The sequence below is a fragment of the Argentina silus genome, assembly GCF_951799395.1.
Source record: "Argentina silus genome assembly, chromosome: 17".
Lineage (NCBI taxonomy): Eukaryota > Metazoa > Chordata > Actinopteri > Argentiniformes > Argentinidae > Argentina > Argentina silus.
The window spans coordinates 6,963,495-6,983,875 of record NC_139671.1 but is presented as its reverse complement, the minus strand read 5'-3'; the positions used below and the strand labels follow the sequence as shown (position 1 = coordinate 6,983,875).

Genomic DNA, 20,381 nt, shown 5'->3' with positions numbered 1-20,381 from the left:
AGCGCCCACGGGACTGTAGAGCATTATTATCTATAGAAAAGTCTTGGAACAAATGTGGGTTCATAGATACCAGTCATTGATTTGGTGAAGTGAGCGAAGATAAGGGGTAATGTAAGGGGCCAGAACTTTGAGATTGCATTTCAGATGTACTATAGAAAAGTAAAAAGATTTAAAAAATAAAACACAAAACAGTGGGTTAGGTCCTAAACTAGCCTGACACCAGAACTATAATGCCATATCCAACTATGTATTACTAAAACAGAGTGGGCCTAAATCAAGCACATTCAGATCTGGAGTAAGGCAACTCAAACTTGGGAGGATTGAATAGATATGTAGAAATCAAGTGGTATATACAATATTTCAAACATCACAGGTTATTGTTAAAACAGGTGACTAATTGGTAAGAGGACTATACAACAATATATGCTATGTCTTTCTATATGTAATTTTTAAACTGACTCTACATGGGTGGTTTCCCACACATAGATTAGTCTAGTCCTGGACTAAATAACATTTTCAATGGAAATTCTTCATTAAAATGTTTTTTAGTCTAGAACTAGGCATATACTAGATCTAGGAAACCAGCCCAAAGGGTCTAATCAAAGCTCAGCGTCAACATATGACAGAGAACTAGACGAGGTAATTCTGAACAATTGAACATAAGTCCTCTAGTTGTATTCTATAGTTGTATTCTAAACTATGTATGGCTAAATAGCTTGCATACCAATGAATGGCCATAGCCAAAATCTACTTCCTCCATACAGTATCTGAGCGGAAGATCCCAATCACTTTGCATTGGGTGAGGTCCAACTGCATTACTTTATTACATTCATGGCACATGTCAAAACATGCAGGTTGTTCCATGGGAACATGCTAGTATTTGGACTTTTTTGCACAGTCAGGCCATTACAATATACAGATCTGTGACTGATTAATTATTCTTATATAATTATTCTGCTTTGTCATGATCATTGCACAATATAGTCGTTGCTGGGAGGGACAGGAATAGTGTGGTATGATATGTGTTGGATATAGTATAGGTATATGGTTCCTATTTGAAACGTGGCTCACAGAATCTGGTAAATTCTCCATCTAGAGAGGTCTAACATGGCTGGAAATATTTGAGAAAACAAGGAAGCCAAAATCAGAGTGCATAAACGTTGTGGGAGGAAAGCCCTTGTCTTGCTTTGAGGGTCTGGAAAAGCATTTTATAAATCCAATCAAATAGGTATCAGTTAAAAACCTGTTGAAAAATGTGTTTACTGGCAGCATTATTTGTTATTCGACTCAATCAAATGTTTGGTAACAAAATGAGAGGGATTGCTGCCACTTAGGTTACAGTGAAATAATAATAATAATAATAATAATAATAATAATAATAATAATAATAATAATATAAGTAATGGGACAGTAAATATGTTTTTGTTCTTTTGGCTCTACACTCCAAAAGTTTGGATTTGAAATCAAACAATTACTGTAAGATTAAAGTAGAGATTCTCAGCATTTATTTTATGATATTTGTTGTACATATTGGTTTAACCATTGAGAAATTACAACACTTTTTATGCATAGTCCCCCCCCCCACACACACACCCACAAGTCAGATGAGTTCTTTCCCATCATTTGCAGGCATAAGAGAGCTGTTAATGTCTAGTACCAAAGCGGTGTCAATGAAAGTCAAGGAAGCCTTTATTAGTCTGAAAATTCCCCCCAAAAAAGAATTGCCAAAACCTTAGGCGTTCCAAAGTCAACAGTTTGGAACATAATAAAACACTGTTGACCACAGCAATCGCAAACGGGCTGGAAGGCCAAGGAAGACTTCTAAAGTGGATGATTGAAGAAAGCTCACCATATTTAAGAAAAACCCTAAAAAGCCTGCAGAGATCTGGAAGAGGTCTTGTGGACAGATAAGATTAATATTATCATGTACCAGAGTGATTGCAAGTGGAAGGTTTGGAGGAAAAAGGAGGGGCTAGAATAGAATTGAATAGTGGAAGGTTCTTGACTGGCCAAGTCAATCTTTAGATTTAAATCCAATTGAACATGATTTTATTTTCTGCTGGACATTTTATTTGGAGATTTCATAAATCTATCCCATCACTTTTGGGTACCCTGAAACAATATGTACACAAATACCATCAAATAAAACCTGTGAATCTCTACTCTAACCACATAGAATTGTTTGATTTCAAATCCAAACTTTTGTAGAGCATAAAGAAGAAAAAATGCTTCACTGTCCCATTACTTACGCAAGTCACTGTATTTAGTGAACATCACTTAATTAACACTGCCTCAGTCTGCCATAACCAGAATATCTCCAAGCACTGAACAAATATAATGTTCTTAGGATAAGACATTTCCATGATCCAACTGACTACTGTCTGCATTACTCCTGACATGTGAGCAGTTCAAATACTAAGGTCTAATAGATTACTCATAAAATTTGAGTTAAAAAAGTTCAATCAAGCACTGTGTTTTATTAATGTTTTTTATTATACACTCACTCATTGCATGTTGTACAGTACAGAGAAAGGGAAGTAAGACTCAGGAGAGTATTTCATTTTTATGTTGGTGCTGTATACCAGTTGTAATGTACACAAAAATAATATAACATTAGATACATGTTAACCTAAAGGCTTTGAATACATGTTGAAATACTTGTTTGAGCTCTGTTCCTCTGAGCAAGAATTATATTAAACAGATGGTAGTGTTAAATAGACTGTGCATTTCACTGTTGGAAGGGGAAGGGAAGCTCAATCTCAAGCTTTCCTTCACTAACTTTCACATAATCTTGGGCCACAGAAGCCTGCTGCACAAGACCAGAGATGGTGTTGTTGAACTGGTTAATCACAGACACAAGCAACTCCACGACATATTCAATGGTGCTGTTCACGTTCTCTATGTTCAGTGTATTGAACTGGTCCAGGACATTCTTGACCACAGAGATAAGGTTACCATAGAGAGCATTGATGTAGATAGCAACAGCATCCAGGATGTCAGACTTCAGAGTGTCGACAAACTCCTGGGCCTTCTCAACAATGGCCTTCAGGGTCTCACCAAGCTTCTCCAGGATCATGTCAAGGTTCTCAAGATGCTTCAACAGACCAGCAACGTCAGCAAAGAGAGACTTTGTGATGGTCCTCACCTTGTCAATGATATGGCCTCCAGTCATGACATCACCAATTGGCATCTTGATTTCGACGGTGCTGATCATATCAATCACAGCATTGAAAGAGTACTCCACATTTACATAGATCTTCTCAAAGGTTTGCTCAAGCAAAATTGCAATACTGCTGGTCAGCTGCTTGAGGAGCTCAGGCAGAGTGGTCAACTCCTCAGAGCCAGGCACCTTGAACTGGGTCTCCCTCAGGAACTTAATGGCAGCATCCAGGAAGACCTGGACAGTCTTCTGGTACTGGACAACGGTGTTCCTGAAGAGGATAGACAGCTGGCTCAGATCCTCAGCATGGCTGTTTGCAGTGGTGTAGGCCTCGTCAATGAGGTTGATGATAGAGCTCCTCAGCCCTGCCACATGCCCGAAAAGCTGGTACTTGTCAGCAAAGCTGTTCAGGGTGGAGATGACAGCAGGGAGTCTCTCCTTCAGACCAACGAGCATGTCATTGGGGGCCTCTATGTTGTAGGCAACCTTTAGGTTCAGCTTGTCAGCATCCTTGGCAGAGGCTCTGATGATGAAGATGTCAACATCATCCTCAGGGGCAGACTGTTGGATCAGGGAGAAGGAAACACAATGAGTACAATTTCAATAGATGTTTAAGACAAGGCAAAACTACTTGAATTGTGAATGGTGACAAAAAGGTAATGTCAAATGTGAAGGACACTTACAGCATAACGGCTGTAGAGTCTGGCGCTCAGCTGAGATGGGATCCTGCCCTGGAGCTGGAGACCCAAGAACCCAGTGGATGGAGTAGAGATGGAAGCACTGACTCCATCTCTGCGGGCAGCATAGCGGAAGTTCACATCAGTGAAGGTTGGGCTGGTGATGTCCACATTCAGGGTGTGGCGGGATTCACTAAAAAAGTGAACAAACAGGATAAGAATAATCACCTTTGTGAAGCAAAGCTTGATTTAATGATGAGGTCAAACTTTATTTGATCATGCAATAGATATATAATTAATGATAAGTAATGGAATAGAAATGTAATATGTACCTTCCCTCCTCTTGGCGCTTCTGCCTAAAATGCAAAAATGAAAAAAATAACTATTAATATAAACTGAGGTATGGAGTTAGAAAACATCTCTGCTGGAATGCTAATTGATAAACATTATAATCAATCAATGTATAATATACATTGCAAAAATAGTGTTACCTCATAGCCTGGGTAAGAATATGCTGAATGTCCATGGTCAAGTCAGCGTGGGTCAGGACAGCCTTGCCAGTCAGACTCAGGGCTAGATTTTCAATACTTGCAGTGATGGCAGCTTTTAAAGCAAACATGTAGATTTTCAGTTTTTTTCTAGCAAATGTATGTATCATGGCATTGATGCAATATACTGTATATTGTATTGGTTATATGGGCAAAGTGACATTTTTGGGTGGGCAATGGCATACCCTGTACCTAAAGTGTGTTAGAGCCAGCCCTGTTACACAGCCCTTTGTAAAGACAACCTTGTTATAAAGTTTTACCATACAAATATTGATGTTTAAAAGAAAATCTGATGACTCACCATCCAGGTCGTAATCAAGGAAGACAATGACAGAGGTAGCAGAGGACTTGAATGCGACTTTGAAGACAGGGGCATCACCCTCCACCTCAGCTGCCAGGCTTGTGGTGTACACAGGGGTAACAATCTTGGCAGTGGCAGAGATCTTCTGCTTGGGTGCTGTCAGCTCGACAACAGTCTTCTCAAAGATGGTAAGGTCACCCAAGCTGCTTGGCTGAGAGATGTCGATTTCAACATCAGCAGTCAGGGATGACATTGGTGCAAAGTCAATGGTGGCCTGGGCTACGTGCTTTCCATTGGTGGTGAAGGTCAACAAGTTGGCCTCATTGTTGCTGGTGAATTTCAGCACTGCATACACACGGCTCAGGGATGCCTCTACAGCCAGGTTCTCATCCACATCCAACTCAAGGACCTTGGTCTCACCATTGTTGAGTTTGGCATTGGCAATGATCTTGGAGGTGGAGCGGAGGCCATCAGCATTCAGGTAAATGTTGGCCTCATTATCCAGGGCTCCCAACACAGCATTGACTTCCAGGACTGTGCCGTCAATGTTTCCCTTGGTGGTTGACTCCACAGAGATGTATTCAAGGGTTCCCTCAAGCTTCAGGCTGTGGTCAGCCTCTGCCGTGCCAACAGCATTGATTAGGGGCAGGTTGAAATCACCCTTCAGCTTCAAGGTGGAGACAGCATTTGCCTTGGTCTTGGTGTCTGCAATCAGTTGCTGGTTGACTTCCAGGTTGAGGATAGGCAGGGCAATCTTAGCAACGGTCGCCACAGAAACGGCAGCTTCCATGTTGTCAGTGTTCAGGCTGATGGTGCTGTCAAGGGTTCCCTCAATGTGGGGGTTCTCCAGGGACAGAGCAGTGGCCAGTTTAAGCCCTCGCTTGGTTGTCAGGCTGGTGGTGCCATCAAGCTTGGCCTTCAGACTTTCAAACACAGAGGCTGTGGTAGCTCCCAGGCGGAATACAAGGTCATCCTCACCATTGAGTCCAGCATTGGCATTCAGATTGAAGATGGCAGACTTGAAGGAGAGCTCTGTGATCAGGTTACCCAGAGAGGGAATGCTGACCAGACCCAGATTGAGAATGGGGGCATAGAGACTCTTCTGGTACAGAATCTTGGCATCCACATCAACAGACTGCTCAGTGGTGGTCAAGAGGTTTTTCAAGCCAGTGTGCTCATACAGGTTTATCTCGCTGATGGCAGGGGTGCGCAGATCAACAAAGGGCAGATGTATCTCAGGGATGCTTACAGGGTGTGTCAGGAATTCAAGATTAGCTTCACCATCCACAGCAGCATAGATGCCGGCTTCCTTATCGTTGTTGTCAATGGTAAAGTTGTACTGATATTTGTACTGGTTGAAGCGAGCAAGAAGCAGAGTGTTGATGTGTTGAGCATCAGGCTTGAAGGTAGCTGAGTAGTCATTCTGGAGATCAATCTTGGCAGTCAGAGCCTCATGGAGGCTAAGTTTTGTGTTGCCCTTATTCTGGAAGTCAAACACAACCTCGATTGGACGAATCACCACATTGATGGAGTTGGACAGGACTCCACTGACTCCGCCAACAAGCTCTGTGTCATGGGTTGCCTTCAGCTCAACCTTCATGTCTCCCAGGTTAGCATTTCCAGATGCCACCACAAGGCTGTTCTTAATTGCTGGGCCCTCAGCCTCAGAGCGGGCATCAAATTTGAAGTGGCTGAGGATGACACCATCAGCATCTATGCTTTGCTTCATCTTCAGAAGTGCAGTGTCTGTGTCACTGGTGAATGTCAACTTGGCAGTGCTGGGATCGATGGTAAAAGACAAGTCGCTCTTGTGGGTGCCATCAAGAGAGTTGAACTTAGTAGTGCCCTCATTTCCAATGGTCAGAGTGATTGTCGTGCCCAACTGGCGGGCAATAGCCTTCTGGGTGAGATGGGTCTCGCTGGTCAAGCCGATGATTGGGAAGCTCAACTGGTGATTGTAGGTGGTGTCCATAGAGCCAGACAAACCACCCTCAGTAGCAAGGAACACATTGTTGACGATGTCAGCAGTGTAGGGTGCTGTGGTGGCCTTGACTGTGGTCTTAGCTGAGGCCTGGGCTGTGAGGCTGTGGAGGGTCACTGATGCCTGGTGTTCAACTGAAAGTGCAGAGTGGGTGAACTTCAAGGTCTCTGCAACAATCACACGGTTTGTCTGGGGGATAGCAACACGAGCAGTGGAGTCCAGGTTGTAGTTGAGGATCTCAAAACTGGGAGATGTGGCCTGGGAGGTCAAGAAAGCAGTCATCTGAGGAGTCATCTCACTGTCCTTAGAGTTCTGGAGCTCAGCGGAGGTCCTAAGGCTGTAAATGGGGGTGCTGACTTTGACCTCAGCATAGAGCTTGCCAAAGTTTGGGACCACGATCTCACTGGGGATGGTGGGCAGCTTGAACTCTGGAATCTGGAGAGTTGGGATCTCCAGGAGCTTCTCAGCGGCAACCTTAGGGAGGGCTGGGAAGGAGATCTCTGGAAGGGTGATCTCGGGAAGGGTAATCTCAGGCAGGGCAGGTAGGTAGTTCAGGGTAAGGTCTCCAAAGAACGCATCCAGATCAACAATATTAATCTCAAAGTTGGCAATGAAATCAATGATCTCTATAATTCTCTGCTTTAGATCTTCAAAAGAAATGGTGGTGGCTGGCACACTGTGGAAACCCAGGAGGGTGAACTCAGGGATATCCAGCTGTGTAGGGATTTCAATCTCCTTAAGCTTGTCCAGGCTGATCTTCATGGTGGGAATGACCAGGTCAGTGAGAGGGATGGTGAATGAAGGTAAGTCCAGTTCAGCTGTCTTCAGTCCAGTTACAATTCCCTCAACGATCTGCTTAACTTCAGTGACAATTGGTTGGTTGGCAGCCACATTTTGGATCACATCAACCACATTGCTGAACAAGTCAGTGATGATGGTGATGGCCTTGGTGTAGTATTCGCTCACCTGCTGTAGGTAGGAGATGATTTCACCTCTGAGGTCCATATCAGTGATTCTTTGTTTCAGGTTCTCAGAGATTACCTTAAGGTCATTGAAGATGGCATGGTCAATGACGTCCTTAAGTGTTTTGATTATGTCAGCAACCTTGACTTCCCTCAGATGTTCAATAAAGTTAACTGCTGATGACACAACAAAGTTGACAAAGTCTCTTGAAGCCTCCAGCTTCTGCGGGATCTCCAGTGCCTTGATCAGCTCGTTCACATAAACAGTGTATTCACTGATTATCTGGTTGGCCTCATCCACATAGGCATTATAATCAAATGACTTAACCTTCTGGACAACAGAATCAAGATATTCATTCAAATGATCAATCACATTTTTGATCTCAGTAGCTTTCAGGTAATTGATGGCTTCTTCCAGCAAATGCATAATCTTGGCTGGGATATCGATGGCTTTCAGATTGTTAGCTACCACCTGAATGGTTTCATCAATTTTGAAGAGCTTAATGAGCTCCACAACCTTTTCCAGGACTGCTTCAATTTTCTTGTCTACCTCATACTTGACAATCAGCTCTCTCAGCTTTCCGTGGAGGGCATTCAACCTTCCAATGATGTCAAATTCCTGGATCACCTCCTTGACAGACTCAACAATCTTGCTGATAATGTCAGTAGGAATCTGAGCCATCAGCTGCTCAACATAGGCTTCCAAGTGGATGGAGGAAATGTAGCTCCTCAGATCCTCAACAAATTTGGTTTTGTCAAAGGTCTCAATGAACTGCTTCAATTCAGAAACTGCCTGCTCAATTTTAGCCTTGATCTCATACTGGGCATCAATGTCGTGCAGGATTGCAATGCTACTGTCCTTCAGTTTCTGCAAGTCAAGCTGCTTGATGAGCTCTTCGATAGCATCAATGACTGCAACGAGCATAGAACTGATGTCATATTCCTCATTAAAGGCATTCAACTCCTGGTTAAGCCTTGCAATGACAGTTTCAGACAGAGTGCCACTCACAAACATGTCCTTTGCTACAGAAACAACGGCCTGGATACGGGTTGCAATGTCAGTCAGCACTTTTTCAACAGCAGCCTTAAGGTTCACCAGGCTGGCTTCCAGGTCTTCCACAGTGATAGCATACTCTTGGGTGAGGGCAATGAGGTCCTGTTTCAGCTGGACAGCCTTGCCTTCCAGGTTCAGGCCAGCAATAAAGTCACTCACTTCCTGGGGCAGAGCATCAAGCTTGGCCTTGATTTCTTCACTGTTGATGTAATTCTGCACTGCCTCTGCCATGCTCACAATAATGATCTTGGCGCTTTCTAGGACTGCAGGCAAGCTTTCAATCAAGGGGAGCTGAATGATGTGACTCTCAGTGCTCTTATCATACTTCAGGAATCCAGAAACAATGAATTCCTGGTTGTCACTGTCAGCTGTGTTCAGGAGGTCAGTGAGGAGGGTACCAGACACCTCCAGTCCAAGCCTCTCTGCATTGTTGTATGCATTCACTTCCTGATTGAGGGCATGGTTGTTCACCTTGGACTTCAACCTAAGTGTGGCCTTCTGTTCCTGGGGAGTCACAAGTGTGTCTATCTTGTTGTCAACGGTGGTCTCCAGTGAGAAGCCATTATTCAGCTGCTGGGTGACGGAGGCTCTGCATTCATGTGAGCTGGCAAAAGCCAAGGGCTGTGCTTTAAGGAGGAATTTTCCATAGAGCTGAGCACTCTGCTTTCCATACAGGGTCAGGTCACCATCAGCATTGAAGATTGCATCAAGATTGAAGTCAAAGGGAATGACGCTGGCACGGATGCTATGGTCGAAGCGGAGAGGCTGGGAGTTAAAGCGGGCATCATTTTGGATCCTGGCAGCAAGACCAACAACCTCAAGCTCAGTGTTGTGGCTCATGTGAGTTCCAAAGAGTTTTCCAATGGTGCTGCACTTAGCATTAGCTGTCAGATCGGCATAGTTGATCTCATAGGTGTGCTTGATCTCTTCCTCACCATAGGCAGCCTTAAGGCTCCCAGTCAGGTCGACCTTGTAGAGCTCTGCCTTCAGATGAGCTTCATTGACAAGGTGAGCTTCCAGCAGTTTCAGGTCATTGTTCACATTCACAGAGGCAGTGTAGGGCTGCAGGTCAATGGTGATGTCATGAGTGTAGGAGGTGCTCTCGCTGACAATAGCCTCAGCCTTTGAGTTGAAGGCAAGTGTAGAGAGAGTGATGGTCAGAGCATTGGCATTCTCAACCTTGATGTCATGGAATGCACTCTTGGTCTCGATGGACACAGTAGCTTTGGAGGCATCAAGTCCAGCGTTGAAGGTGTTCTCCACGGTCAGGGGGCCTTGCAGGGTGGTTGTTGCGCTTGTGGCCAGGCCATCCTTGTTCATTGTCAGGGTAGCCTTGTGTACAGCTTCATTCTCAAGCAGCTTCACAGTGGCGTCACTGTTCACAGCTAGGCCATTGACATCCAAGGAGGCAGTGAGCAGAGAGTAAATGCGATTTTCAGAGTGGTCAGCATTGGTCTCCATCTTGATAGTGACTGCACCAGCACCAGCTGAGGCTTCAGCCTGGTTTTGGATCTTCATGCCAAGGGCAAGAGCATTGGTTTCACATTTCAGGGACAGCTGGTTTTCCTTGAAGGCAAGTGTTGCAGCCTGGGTCAGGAGGTCTTCGTATGCATTGGTGTTGGACACAACAGACAGCTCACCATTGGCGAAGGATGCAGCGATGGTGTTCTGGGCCTGAAGAAGGGTGGAATCAATTTTCAGGGAAGAATCAATTTTTGCCTCAGACCTGAATGGGAAGATGGCAAAAGACTGGGTGGCGACGGTGTTGCCATAGATTGGTCCAGCTTTGACTGTTCCTTCCAGGTTGCTTTCAGCAGAGATCTCTTCAGAATTGAAGCCAACCAGGCCAGTGTGCTCCAGAGCTACATTCAGACCCAGAGGGCTTGTTGCTTCGATCTTGCTGCTAGATTTCACGTTGATCTTGTCGGTGATAGTTCCAACTTCCATGATGCTAATGCTGGCATCAATAAGCTTGTGGCTCACAGAGGTCTTCACATGGGCCTTGATGGAATCAGCAGGAGTGCTGGCAAGCAATCCAGAGCCTATTTACAAGTGAAGAGAAAAATAATTCATTTTAACATATCTGCATAAATACCAGATTATGAATTTTATATTAATTAAAATAAAAGAATGAGATGTTTGCAGGTGAGATTGTACCTTCAATCTTGATGGAAAGGAGGTCCAAAGGAGAGGTGCCAACCACTTCAAACTTGGCTGAGTAGCTTGGTGTCTCAACAGCATCTCTGCCAGCAGACACTGAGCCCTCCAAGTTGTAGAGGTTGCTGTTCACCTTAGTGGAAATCTCAGCTTTTCCGAAGAGGGGCACAGGCACAGCAAGGGTCTCAGGAACAAAAAGCTCAGGGATGGGGATCTGAATGGAGGCAATCTCCAGGCCAAGCAGGGGCACAACCAGGTGTGGGGTGGTCAGGGCAGCTGGGAAGTTCAGGTCCTCAGATGATTTTCCCCCAAGAGGAAGAGGGATGGCGATGAGGAGACGTTCATTGTTGAAGTAGTAAGCAGCTGTGGCCTCACTGTTCAGGAAAATTATATTTCCGGATTAATTAATTAGAAATGCTTCTCAAATAATTGGCAATGAGGGTAACGATAATTCTTTATTGATTAAGGTTACTTACGCATTCAGGAAGAGCTTCTCAGGAAGAGTAATGTCGGGCATCTCTGAGATTCTCAGGTTCTGCACATATGGAATATCAGCAGCGTATTGCTCGAGGTAGTTGTTGGTTACCTGAAGTAAAACCAATTATTGTCATAAATTCAGTAAAAAAAGAAACCAACCAGTAATTATTTGATTCAAGTTATACAATAATAGCAAACTGATTAAATTAAAGTTGCATATTACCTCCACAGACTTGGTGAGGATATGGCGGACTTTGATGTCAGTCTGGCCCAACTGCAGATCAAGAACATCGTTGATGATCTTTTCGATTGCCTCAGCATTAGGGAAGATGTTTTGGATCTCAGAGTTGATGTCAGACTTGATCTCAGCCTCAATTTTGCTGTCATCTAGAAAATCATAGAATTTAAAAAAAATATGGTGAGAACTTGTATAAGACATCCATGGATAATTGACAAACAAATCTTGAGAAATGCATAGTTAAACAGTGTTGCTAAATATAAGCCAAACAATGAATCTATCTTTGCACAAAAAGTGAGAGAACATCAAAAACATCCATACCATATTTCAGGGTGATCTTTTGCACTGAGGTGGTCTCTGGGAGCTTGATGTCACTCTCAAGTTCAAGTTCCAGTTCCTCACCACGCTTCAAGTTGGCTGTGACTGTGGCGTCAGCCTTGAGTGAAGGGACGAGCAGCTGGACCTGCAGCATAGCATCCCTCATGGCTGCAATCCTATTTAACCATGAGGAAGGGTGATAAGTGTGCAATGGAAACACAAAAACTATAAAGAATAAAGAAATATGAGGAATTGCAATTTCAACTTACTTAGCACGACCAACCAGGGACAGCTGAGGGATGTTCTTGTTGATGAGGTCAATGGAGATGGAGTGGGTTCCTTTGCCCTTAGTGTTGCCATCGACAACACCCAGTCTCAGTCCGGCCTCCAGGTCATAGTCAGGGATCTGGATGTCAGCGGTGACGGTGTGCTTCCTCCTGTTGTACTTCACGGATGCTGTGGCCTCAGTGGGTTCAGCACCTGTGTCCATGTTAAAAAGAAAAAGTTTAGTCACCAAGAAAAAAGGAGAAAAAATTATGGTAAAATAATTGTAGCACTTTATAACATGAATTTACAAATTAAGTCTTTACCTTCAGCCTTCAGGACCAGTTTTACCATGTCAACCTTCTGGCGGCCTTCTTCGCCCTCCCTTAAGAGTTCATAGCCGACGGTGGCAGTATATTCAGAGACCTCACCAGTGGGATGGAGCTCCACAGCAAGCCTAAAGAAATGTTTTGTTGTCATTAGTTTAAGTATAAAGATGATTTCTCTTTGAATTAGTATATGTGCTCAGTAGCTCTACCGCTTACTTGCTGTCTCCGGTGAAGGGGAAGTAGGGGGCATCATTATGGGAGCTAGCATCAGTGTACTGCAGGGTGGTGCAGTACTTCATGCCAGCAAAGACAGGGGTGCACTCAGACACATCAACTCGGTCCTCTACCATTGGGGGGATGGTCTTCACTTCAGCAGAGGTCACTGCCACCAGGGAGTTGCTGTATTTTGGGTAGAAGGAAGAAACGTTAATGGCTGTGAAATGTAAACATTAACATAAATAGCTGTGAAAGGTAAATGTTGATTATTATTAAGTATTATCTGCATTTATATTCTAAAATTCTTACGTGATGCTGATGAGCTTGGTAGGGCCTTGGGGAGCAGGGATGGTCAGCTTGACCTGGTTGTCAACCATGGCGACCTTAGCACTGAGTCCGCTCTCGTGGTACAGGCTGGTGTGCATCTCCAGTCCAGACAGGACGTACTCAGGGATGTGGGAGCCAACACGGGTCACAAACTCAATTCCAGCAGAGGGCATGAAGGAGACCTCGCTCTGTAGGAAAGAGATTAGGCACAATGAGTTATACATAGAATAACATTTGTTTTCATGTAAAAGAGTATGGTAAGTAAATAGATCTTTCTAAATGAATAGAATAGTTTACCATGTCAGGTGCAATGTGAAGTCCTCCCTTGATACCAGGGGTGAAGGTACCAGACAGGGCAATCTTCAGAGGAACACCAGTGGCAGTTGGCAGGAAGAATTCGTTGTCCATGAAGATGTAATGGGCGAAGATTTCATTGTCAGCCTTGGTCATCAATCCCTTCAACAGCTGTGGAACATGAAGATTTCATCGTTAGCATGGTAAAAAGATTTTACAAATATCTCTAGTCTAATTAGATTTTTGCAATGTTAAGTAGCACAATTATATAATTGACAACCATTAAGTGGTAGTGTTGAGTTTGTGTGTGTCCTTGTACATACATCAGTGGGGAACATCTTGAGCAAGTTGTCAATCATCAAAGCAGCAGAGTAGGCCATCTCCTCCATCTCGTTGGTCTTAAGGTATCCAAGCTCATTTCCCAGCAGTCTCAGGTAAACCATGGCCTCAGGGGACTCCTGGGCCTTCAGGTCCCTCACCAGTTTGTTGAGGTTGCGTCCAATTTCCCTCATGATGTTCTGGGAAGCCTAGAAAAAATTAGGCAGTGAGCACATGTTCAAATTAATTATGAACAAGGTAAAAGGCAAGCACTTCAATTCATAAAAGGCACCATTGGGTATCAATGTTGCCTATTGTTTAAAAATATCAGAGATTGTATCCATTAATTACTGATTCAGCGAATCAGTAATTGTCTTTTGGAGTCATCTGTTACAGGATAACTGAGATGACAAGTGTCTGTATGTCTCATGTTCAGAGGAGTTGAACTTTTGACAATCCGTTTTTCCGTTTAGCCAATTATAAAAGTGCAAGCATTGTTGAATTACTAGGCTGTTTCAAACGTCACCCCGGAATTCCACAGATACAATCCGATAGTGACTTCGTACCTACGTATACGTTTTTGTCTGTTTTCTGATAGACTGGCGGGGGGCCTTAATTATTATGCCATTTAGGAAAACAATTTAAGAAACAGCACTGTAAAATCACAGAATTACAATGATAGCTGTGTGAAAAAATAAAGTGAAGCATTAACGGGAACAAGACAGTATTGTTTTGAATACCTGTCTCTTCTTTCTGTCATTCCTCAGGGCAGGCAACATATTCTTCAGAACCTCTGTGATCTCCAGGGGCATCTTGTCAGATACGAAGTAGATGGTCTTCAGTGCAGTGTCAGGGAAGAATCCGTTCTCTCCAAACAAGGCCTCAACAGTTGGCTCAAGTCCTGTGCCTTCCATACCAACCTAAAAGGTTTTTTGTATTTAGTGAAGCAGAAGCTGAAGGGTAAATGTGAAGTCTAATACATGCAAAAAATGTCTGCAAAGAGAAAGCATGAGTTCAAAGGCAACTCCTTGAGTTCATTTTTACCTCCACCATGTCAACATCATAGCCGAAGGCCTTCAGGGTCATCTCCAGCATGACTTCTTTGGGCAGGTAGCTGGCACCCTCAAAGATCATGTTTCCTTCTACAGATCCAATCTTGTAGTTGCGGGAGAACTTGGTGGGGTCCATGACGGTTCCAACCTCATTGCCCTGCAGGGCATCAAGAATCTTCTGTTTCAGCCTGTAAGAGGAGGAAGGATTAATGCAAAGGTCAAACTCATGATGAGGAGAATGCAACAGACACTAAGAAAGTACATGTTATGTTGTTAGTTGAAGTGCTAACTTGATAAGTGCAGTGAAAAGTTGATGTATATAAATTGTATCTTCACATACTCCTGGGTCTCAGGCTTAGTGGAGGCCAGGATGTTGGTCAAGTGGGAGATGACAAAGCTCTTGGCCTGCTGGTTTTCCTCGATAGGCAGGGCAGCAGCCAGCTGAGCCAGTTCACTTGGCTGGGGGTCCTTCATCAGCACCAGGTAGGCAGCAACACGCTTCTGCAGGGGGCTAGCACCGTCCAAAAGGACCTGCATGAGCACCTCTCTGCCCTGTGACAAGGAAAACGTATTTGCAATATAGTAAACAAAATGAAAAGATGTGGTTATCCATTGTTGTTTTCAAGCTAATAGTTTATATTTTGGCTAACCTCCTCAGGGACAGGGGTCTGTCTGTAGGCCTGGATGGCAGCCTCCTGGACAGCCAGGGAGGCTTCAGGCTGGTTCACACACTGGATCACAGCGGACTTCAGGGCAGGGCTGGCGGCTCCCATGGCTGCGGCCATGTTACCAATAACCTGGAGAACAGAAAGCAGTAAATGTTATTGCCTCTGATTCAACTATTTTGAGTACTCAGAGTTCAGAGAGTAGTTGGTAGTTGGAATTGATGGTACACTCACCCTCAGGGTCAAGAAGGTGTGTTCATTGTCTCCGGTGCAGTCACCCAGCTGGGCAGCCATGAACTCAGCAACAGCATGGATCTCAGGGGTCACTTTGCCCTCAGCCTTGTAGAACCTGATGAGAAACACAACGTGAAGTTTAACATAAGAGACAATAATCAACATATAATCTCAAAATTGAAAGGCCCAGAAAGAAAATATGTAATCATTAAACAAATGGTCACTATAAGTGCTCACTCACCTCTTGACAGCATTGCTCAGGGCATACAGTATGGGCTTGCTCTGCTTGTACTGAGCCATAGCCAGGATGTCTTTGATCAGGAGAGCAGAGGGGTTGGGCAGCAGTCCCATGGCGAACACTGTAGCATCAACCTCAATGGCAGAGTTGTCGAAGGTCCTGAGGATCTGCATGATGGCGCTGCTGCACTCTGGGGTGCCGCACTGGGCCAGAACCTGGTAGGTCAGGGGTCCGGACACTTCCAGGGCCTCGGGGACAGCAGGGCTCAGGGTCTCAGCCTTCATTCCACGGACCATGGTCACAAGCTTCTGGAAGAGGTGGGCCCTCTTCTCACCATTGTTGGACTGAGACAGAGTGGCCAGTTCCCTCAGGACAGCCAGAGCAGCATCCTTGTCCTGGACAACGCTCTTGTCCTCAGCAGCCTCCATGGGCAGACCCACAACGTTGGCCTCATCTGGAGACAGACAAAGAGCACATTTTAGACATCATAATAATTATTTTAACTCTCTGATTGTTTGAGACATCCACATAATGAAAAATAGAATAAAAAAAGTGAATAGAGGCTTACTGTGTTCGAAGACTCTCTCGTTGTAGGCGGACACCTCAAGCAGAGTCAGAGACTGTTTGCCAATGTTGGTAACTCCATATTCTCCTCTGTGGAGAGAACAATAGATAGTAAATATACATCACATATCTGATTCTACAGGCATAACATAGAACAGATGACATAACATAGGATGATTTGAAGAGAGCATTATAATATTTCACTCACTTGTGAGAGAAAGGCACCAGGATGTGGGTCTCAGTGCAGGCACCAGAGGTCATGTGCAGGTGCTCATTGTCAAACCTGTAGTTGCAGGTCTGGGAGCTCCTGATCAGCTGGGCAAGAGGGTAGTGCTGTGTGTGTGGGGGGGGGGAGGTGGTTAGTTATTGTGTTAATACAGGGAAAATAAAGGATATAAACACATTTAAATAACTATTTAATCTCTTGCGGTACATTTCTGAATAATGCCCTCTACCATCTGGAACTCTTACCATGCCAGAGATGAGGGCCAGGGGGCTGGCGTGGTCCCTCTGGGGGACGAAGTGGTCACATTTAGACAGGTCCCTGGTGAGGGTGACGTCAGTGGCGATGTCCAACCGGTCATTGACAGTGTTGTGGGTATTGCACATGCCGTGGATGGTGGGCTGGAGAGGGTGGGTTAACTAATAAGTCAATTGTCTTCTTCATATTTCAATACAAATGCTCATTCATGTTATTTCACCAAAAGTATCTGAGATTCCATTCTGAATGTGACTGAAAGCTCCCTATAGAGCTATTCACATACATAATATGATAGAATTAATAATTATGATAATTAAACCACTTTTATGAAACAATGTTTGATTGTTAGTCAACAATATTTAGGAGTGTTTTACAAAAAAAGAAAAGCCGTGTACCAATATCTTGTTCTTCTCTTCCTCCACCAGGGGTACGGCAAGGGCGGAGACGATACCCCTCTTGATGTTCAAGATGGTCATGGTCTCACCCTCCTCAGGGTACAGTTTCACATCGTACACTCCCTCAACCACAACCTTCAGAGGATATCTGAACAAGGAGAGAGAGACCAGAGGTTTTTTTACCAGCTCATTTCATTAATGTATTTCTAAAAATATATTAGCATGTAGCTGTACAGTAGAAGAGAGAATTATGTACTGGTATGACTGAGGAGGCCCACAGAAAGGAGAGGGAGGTTTTAAACATACAGTATGGGATAATGGGACATTGTGACAGGGATACTTACTTCTCCATGGCAGCAGCAAAGGCATCAGAGCCAGGGGCAGGTCCAAACACAGGGTTTCCCTCTGTGTCCATATCGACCACCTCACTCAGGCTACAGCCTGTGGTGCGCAGGATGTAGCTGCAAGTCTGAGGGACTTCGATCTCGACCTGCAGGGAGAAGCACAGAGCTTAGAGGACTGTTTTCCCTACCAGCAATGGTGGTGTAGGGGGAGTATTGATTGGTGAAGGCTAAATTCTCAGAGGTATGACACCCACCTTGCAAGAGCCCTTGGGTCCATTCCTGAGTTGAGATGCTCCATTCAAGGCATTCAAGGACTCAGCTTCATACTGGTATTCATACTTGTGGAAGCTCTTGTACCTTTTTGCCACTAAGGAAGAACAGAAATACATTTTCAATTTGATCAAAGAAAACCCACCATACTGTCATAACTACATCATAACCAATATGTGCAAAGGCCAAAAAGTTGAAAGTTCTAAAATCTAAACTCTCAACTGTTGCAATTCACCTATGTACAAATATACAGAATGTAATCTGTTAGTTACCACAGCTAGTGATGGTTGAATTGATAAGACAATGAAATGATTTGTTGGCACTTACGCAAGCATGATGGGTGGTCTTCTTCTTCGGCATCTGTGAGGGAATAAAACACATTTTACATATTTGTCTGAAACAGGAACAAAAAGGAAAAGTACATGAAGACATTTGCTTGCCAAAAAAGTAAATGAAAATGTTGTATATAATTGTGATATTGTAAAACATAAAACACTTATTATTGAATGTAATTCTTTAGATTTTAACAGCGACAGATACATCTATGGCTTGGTCGTAGAATACTTTGAATAAAAAACATTCTTAACTAAAATAAAAAACAAAATACATGAAAACTAAAACCATTAAAACTTTGAAGACAAAATACCACCAGGTAAGATTCAGGGAGCAGTCAGAGAGGCACTTACAGGTCAAGGCAATGGTGCTTAGAAGCAGCAAAAGGCAAAGCTTTGAGTCACCCATGATGGGTTCGTTGAAGCTCTCTCCTTTGGTTTGGCGAGTACTCAGTTGAGACTGATTCTTCAACCACAGCACAGGGCTTTTATACCCCAGGTATTCTATAGAAAGGGGAGGTGGGAGTTGCAGACAGTACTACCCCTATTCCAAAGTCCATCACATATGTTCGTGTGGAGGGACAAAGGCAACTAGTTTCATAAATCTGCCCATGGATATGATAGCCAACTTGCAGAATCAGTCTTTTTTTTTCTTTTTTTGGAACACAGACGTTCAAAGATTGTTCAAAATGAGCATGGGCTTATAATGAAATGCTGAAAAAAGTGTTCATTTAAATGTATTTAACATTGGACAAGATACTCTAAAACATTTTATTACAGGCGTTAATTTACTTGTCTGAAGGGTAGAGAATGTAACCAAATGATCGATTGTAATGAACTGTAAGTCTAATTTGTATATGATCAAATTGTAATGCAATGTCTTTAGTTAAGCTCTCTTTCAATAAAATGTGCATAGATAAAGCAATGCATAAGAAATGACTATACATCTGCCCTTTTTATTCACATCATGCATTTAAGACCACATAAGACCACCTTGTTTTTTTTATTCTAACTGTTTGTCTTTGTCTTTTTTGTAAAAAAAACCTATATTATTTAGATTGTGATGCATTGCAAATACTGTCCTTTATTGATGTGGAATTAATCAGTCATCTTTAAGCTAATAATGCTATGTTCATGACAGTTACAGTTACCAACTTTTCTCATGAAACAAGCGAGTCAACACTGTGAGCGTATCCATTAAATTATCATTATTATCATTTAAATAATATGGACATAATGTGTAGTAAATGATCACACCTCACTCTCTCTAAATACATTAGGCAACAGTAGCAGAGCCTGGCAAAGGCCAATGCCACAGATCAGAACTAGCTGGGGTCTGGGTGAAGTCCAAAACAAATTTCATTGCATAATTTTTTTGTACCCAACAAAAAGCTGACTTGCACATTCAAACTGTGAATTCAGGAACAGAAACATATAGCCTACTCAACAGCCTATCCTTCTTCATTTAATGTGAATATTATGGAAAGTTAAAGGTTAAAGTATTCATTTTCTAAAGACGTGAAAAACGTTGACCACTGAAGTTTTCCACCGTATTGATAACGGGTGATTCAATTGGACATGTGTGTCGCTAGAAACATGCATTACTTCAAATGATTACTGTTGTGACTTGAGATAGGGCACGTACAATATAGGCCACCACTTGGCCTATATTGATGAGTGTACACGTGATTTGATTTTTGCTTAGCTCACGAGCTGTTTCACGTATGTCAATCTTAAAATTCTAGTGTAATTTTATTATAAAATAATAAGGCTGACTGCGCCTCATAAGAACCAATGTTCTTTGTGTTCAAAACTGTGTTCAAAACTATGTGCTCAAAACTGTATAGATATATATATATATAGATATATAGATATGTATATGTATTTGTAATTATAATTCAAAGCTTAAATGTGTAAAATATGTCAGAAAATAACAAATGTATTTCAGTGTGCAATAGACTGCAATCTATTTGCAGAGTATGTAATGAATTTCGCTGAGATCGACTTCACACAATCCTTGTCCATGCGTGGCAGCTCACGCAGACATCACCTGCGCATCAAAGCAAAGTTACTATTTAACTAGTGTTCTCATGGTAATTTGATACTAGACGGAGATTAGGCGGAGAGACCGGTGTGCACGGGGAGTCAAATAGACACTTTATTGTATCAAGTCTTCGTCTTGCGT

The 20,381-nt window shown here is 43.3% G+C and overlaps 1 protein-coding gene across 1 annotated transcript; it reads right to left on the bottom strand.

Annotated features, from left to right (window-relative positions):
• Positions 1-2,728: 2,728 nt before the first annotated feature.
• On the bottom strand, positions 2,729-18,654 carry apobb.1 (apolipoprotein Bb, tandem duplicate 1; the record flags this gene model as incomplete). Its single annotated transcript, XM_083688285.1, has 29 exons — positions 18,551-18,654; positions 18,192-18,224; positions 17,849-17,961; positions 17,595-17,740; positions 17,251-17,398; positions 16,846-16,998; positions 16,583-16,707; positions 16,379-16,464; positions 15,814-16,264; positions 15,573-15,687; positions 15,324-15,470; positions 15,014-15,225; positions 14,666-14,861; positions 14,362-14,541; positions 13,627-13,830; positions 13,307-13,474; positions 12,992-13,197; positions 12,683-12,865; positions 12,464-12,594; positions 12,143-12,353; positions 11,877-12,049; positions 11,541-11,704; positions 11,317-11,426; positions 10,841-11,214; positions 4,687-10,725; positions 4,329-4,440; positions 4,170-4,193; positions 3,844-4,030; positions 2,729-3,721 (listed from the first exon to the last, which is right to left on the bottom strand). The coding sequence occupies exons 1-29, from the start codon at positions 18,603-18,605 to the stop codon at positions 2,729-2,731; spliced, it is 11,439 nt and encodes a 3,812-aa protein (XP_083544411.1). The 5' UTR covers positions 18,606-18,654.
• Positions 18,655-20,381: the final 1,727 nt, after the last annotated feature.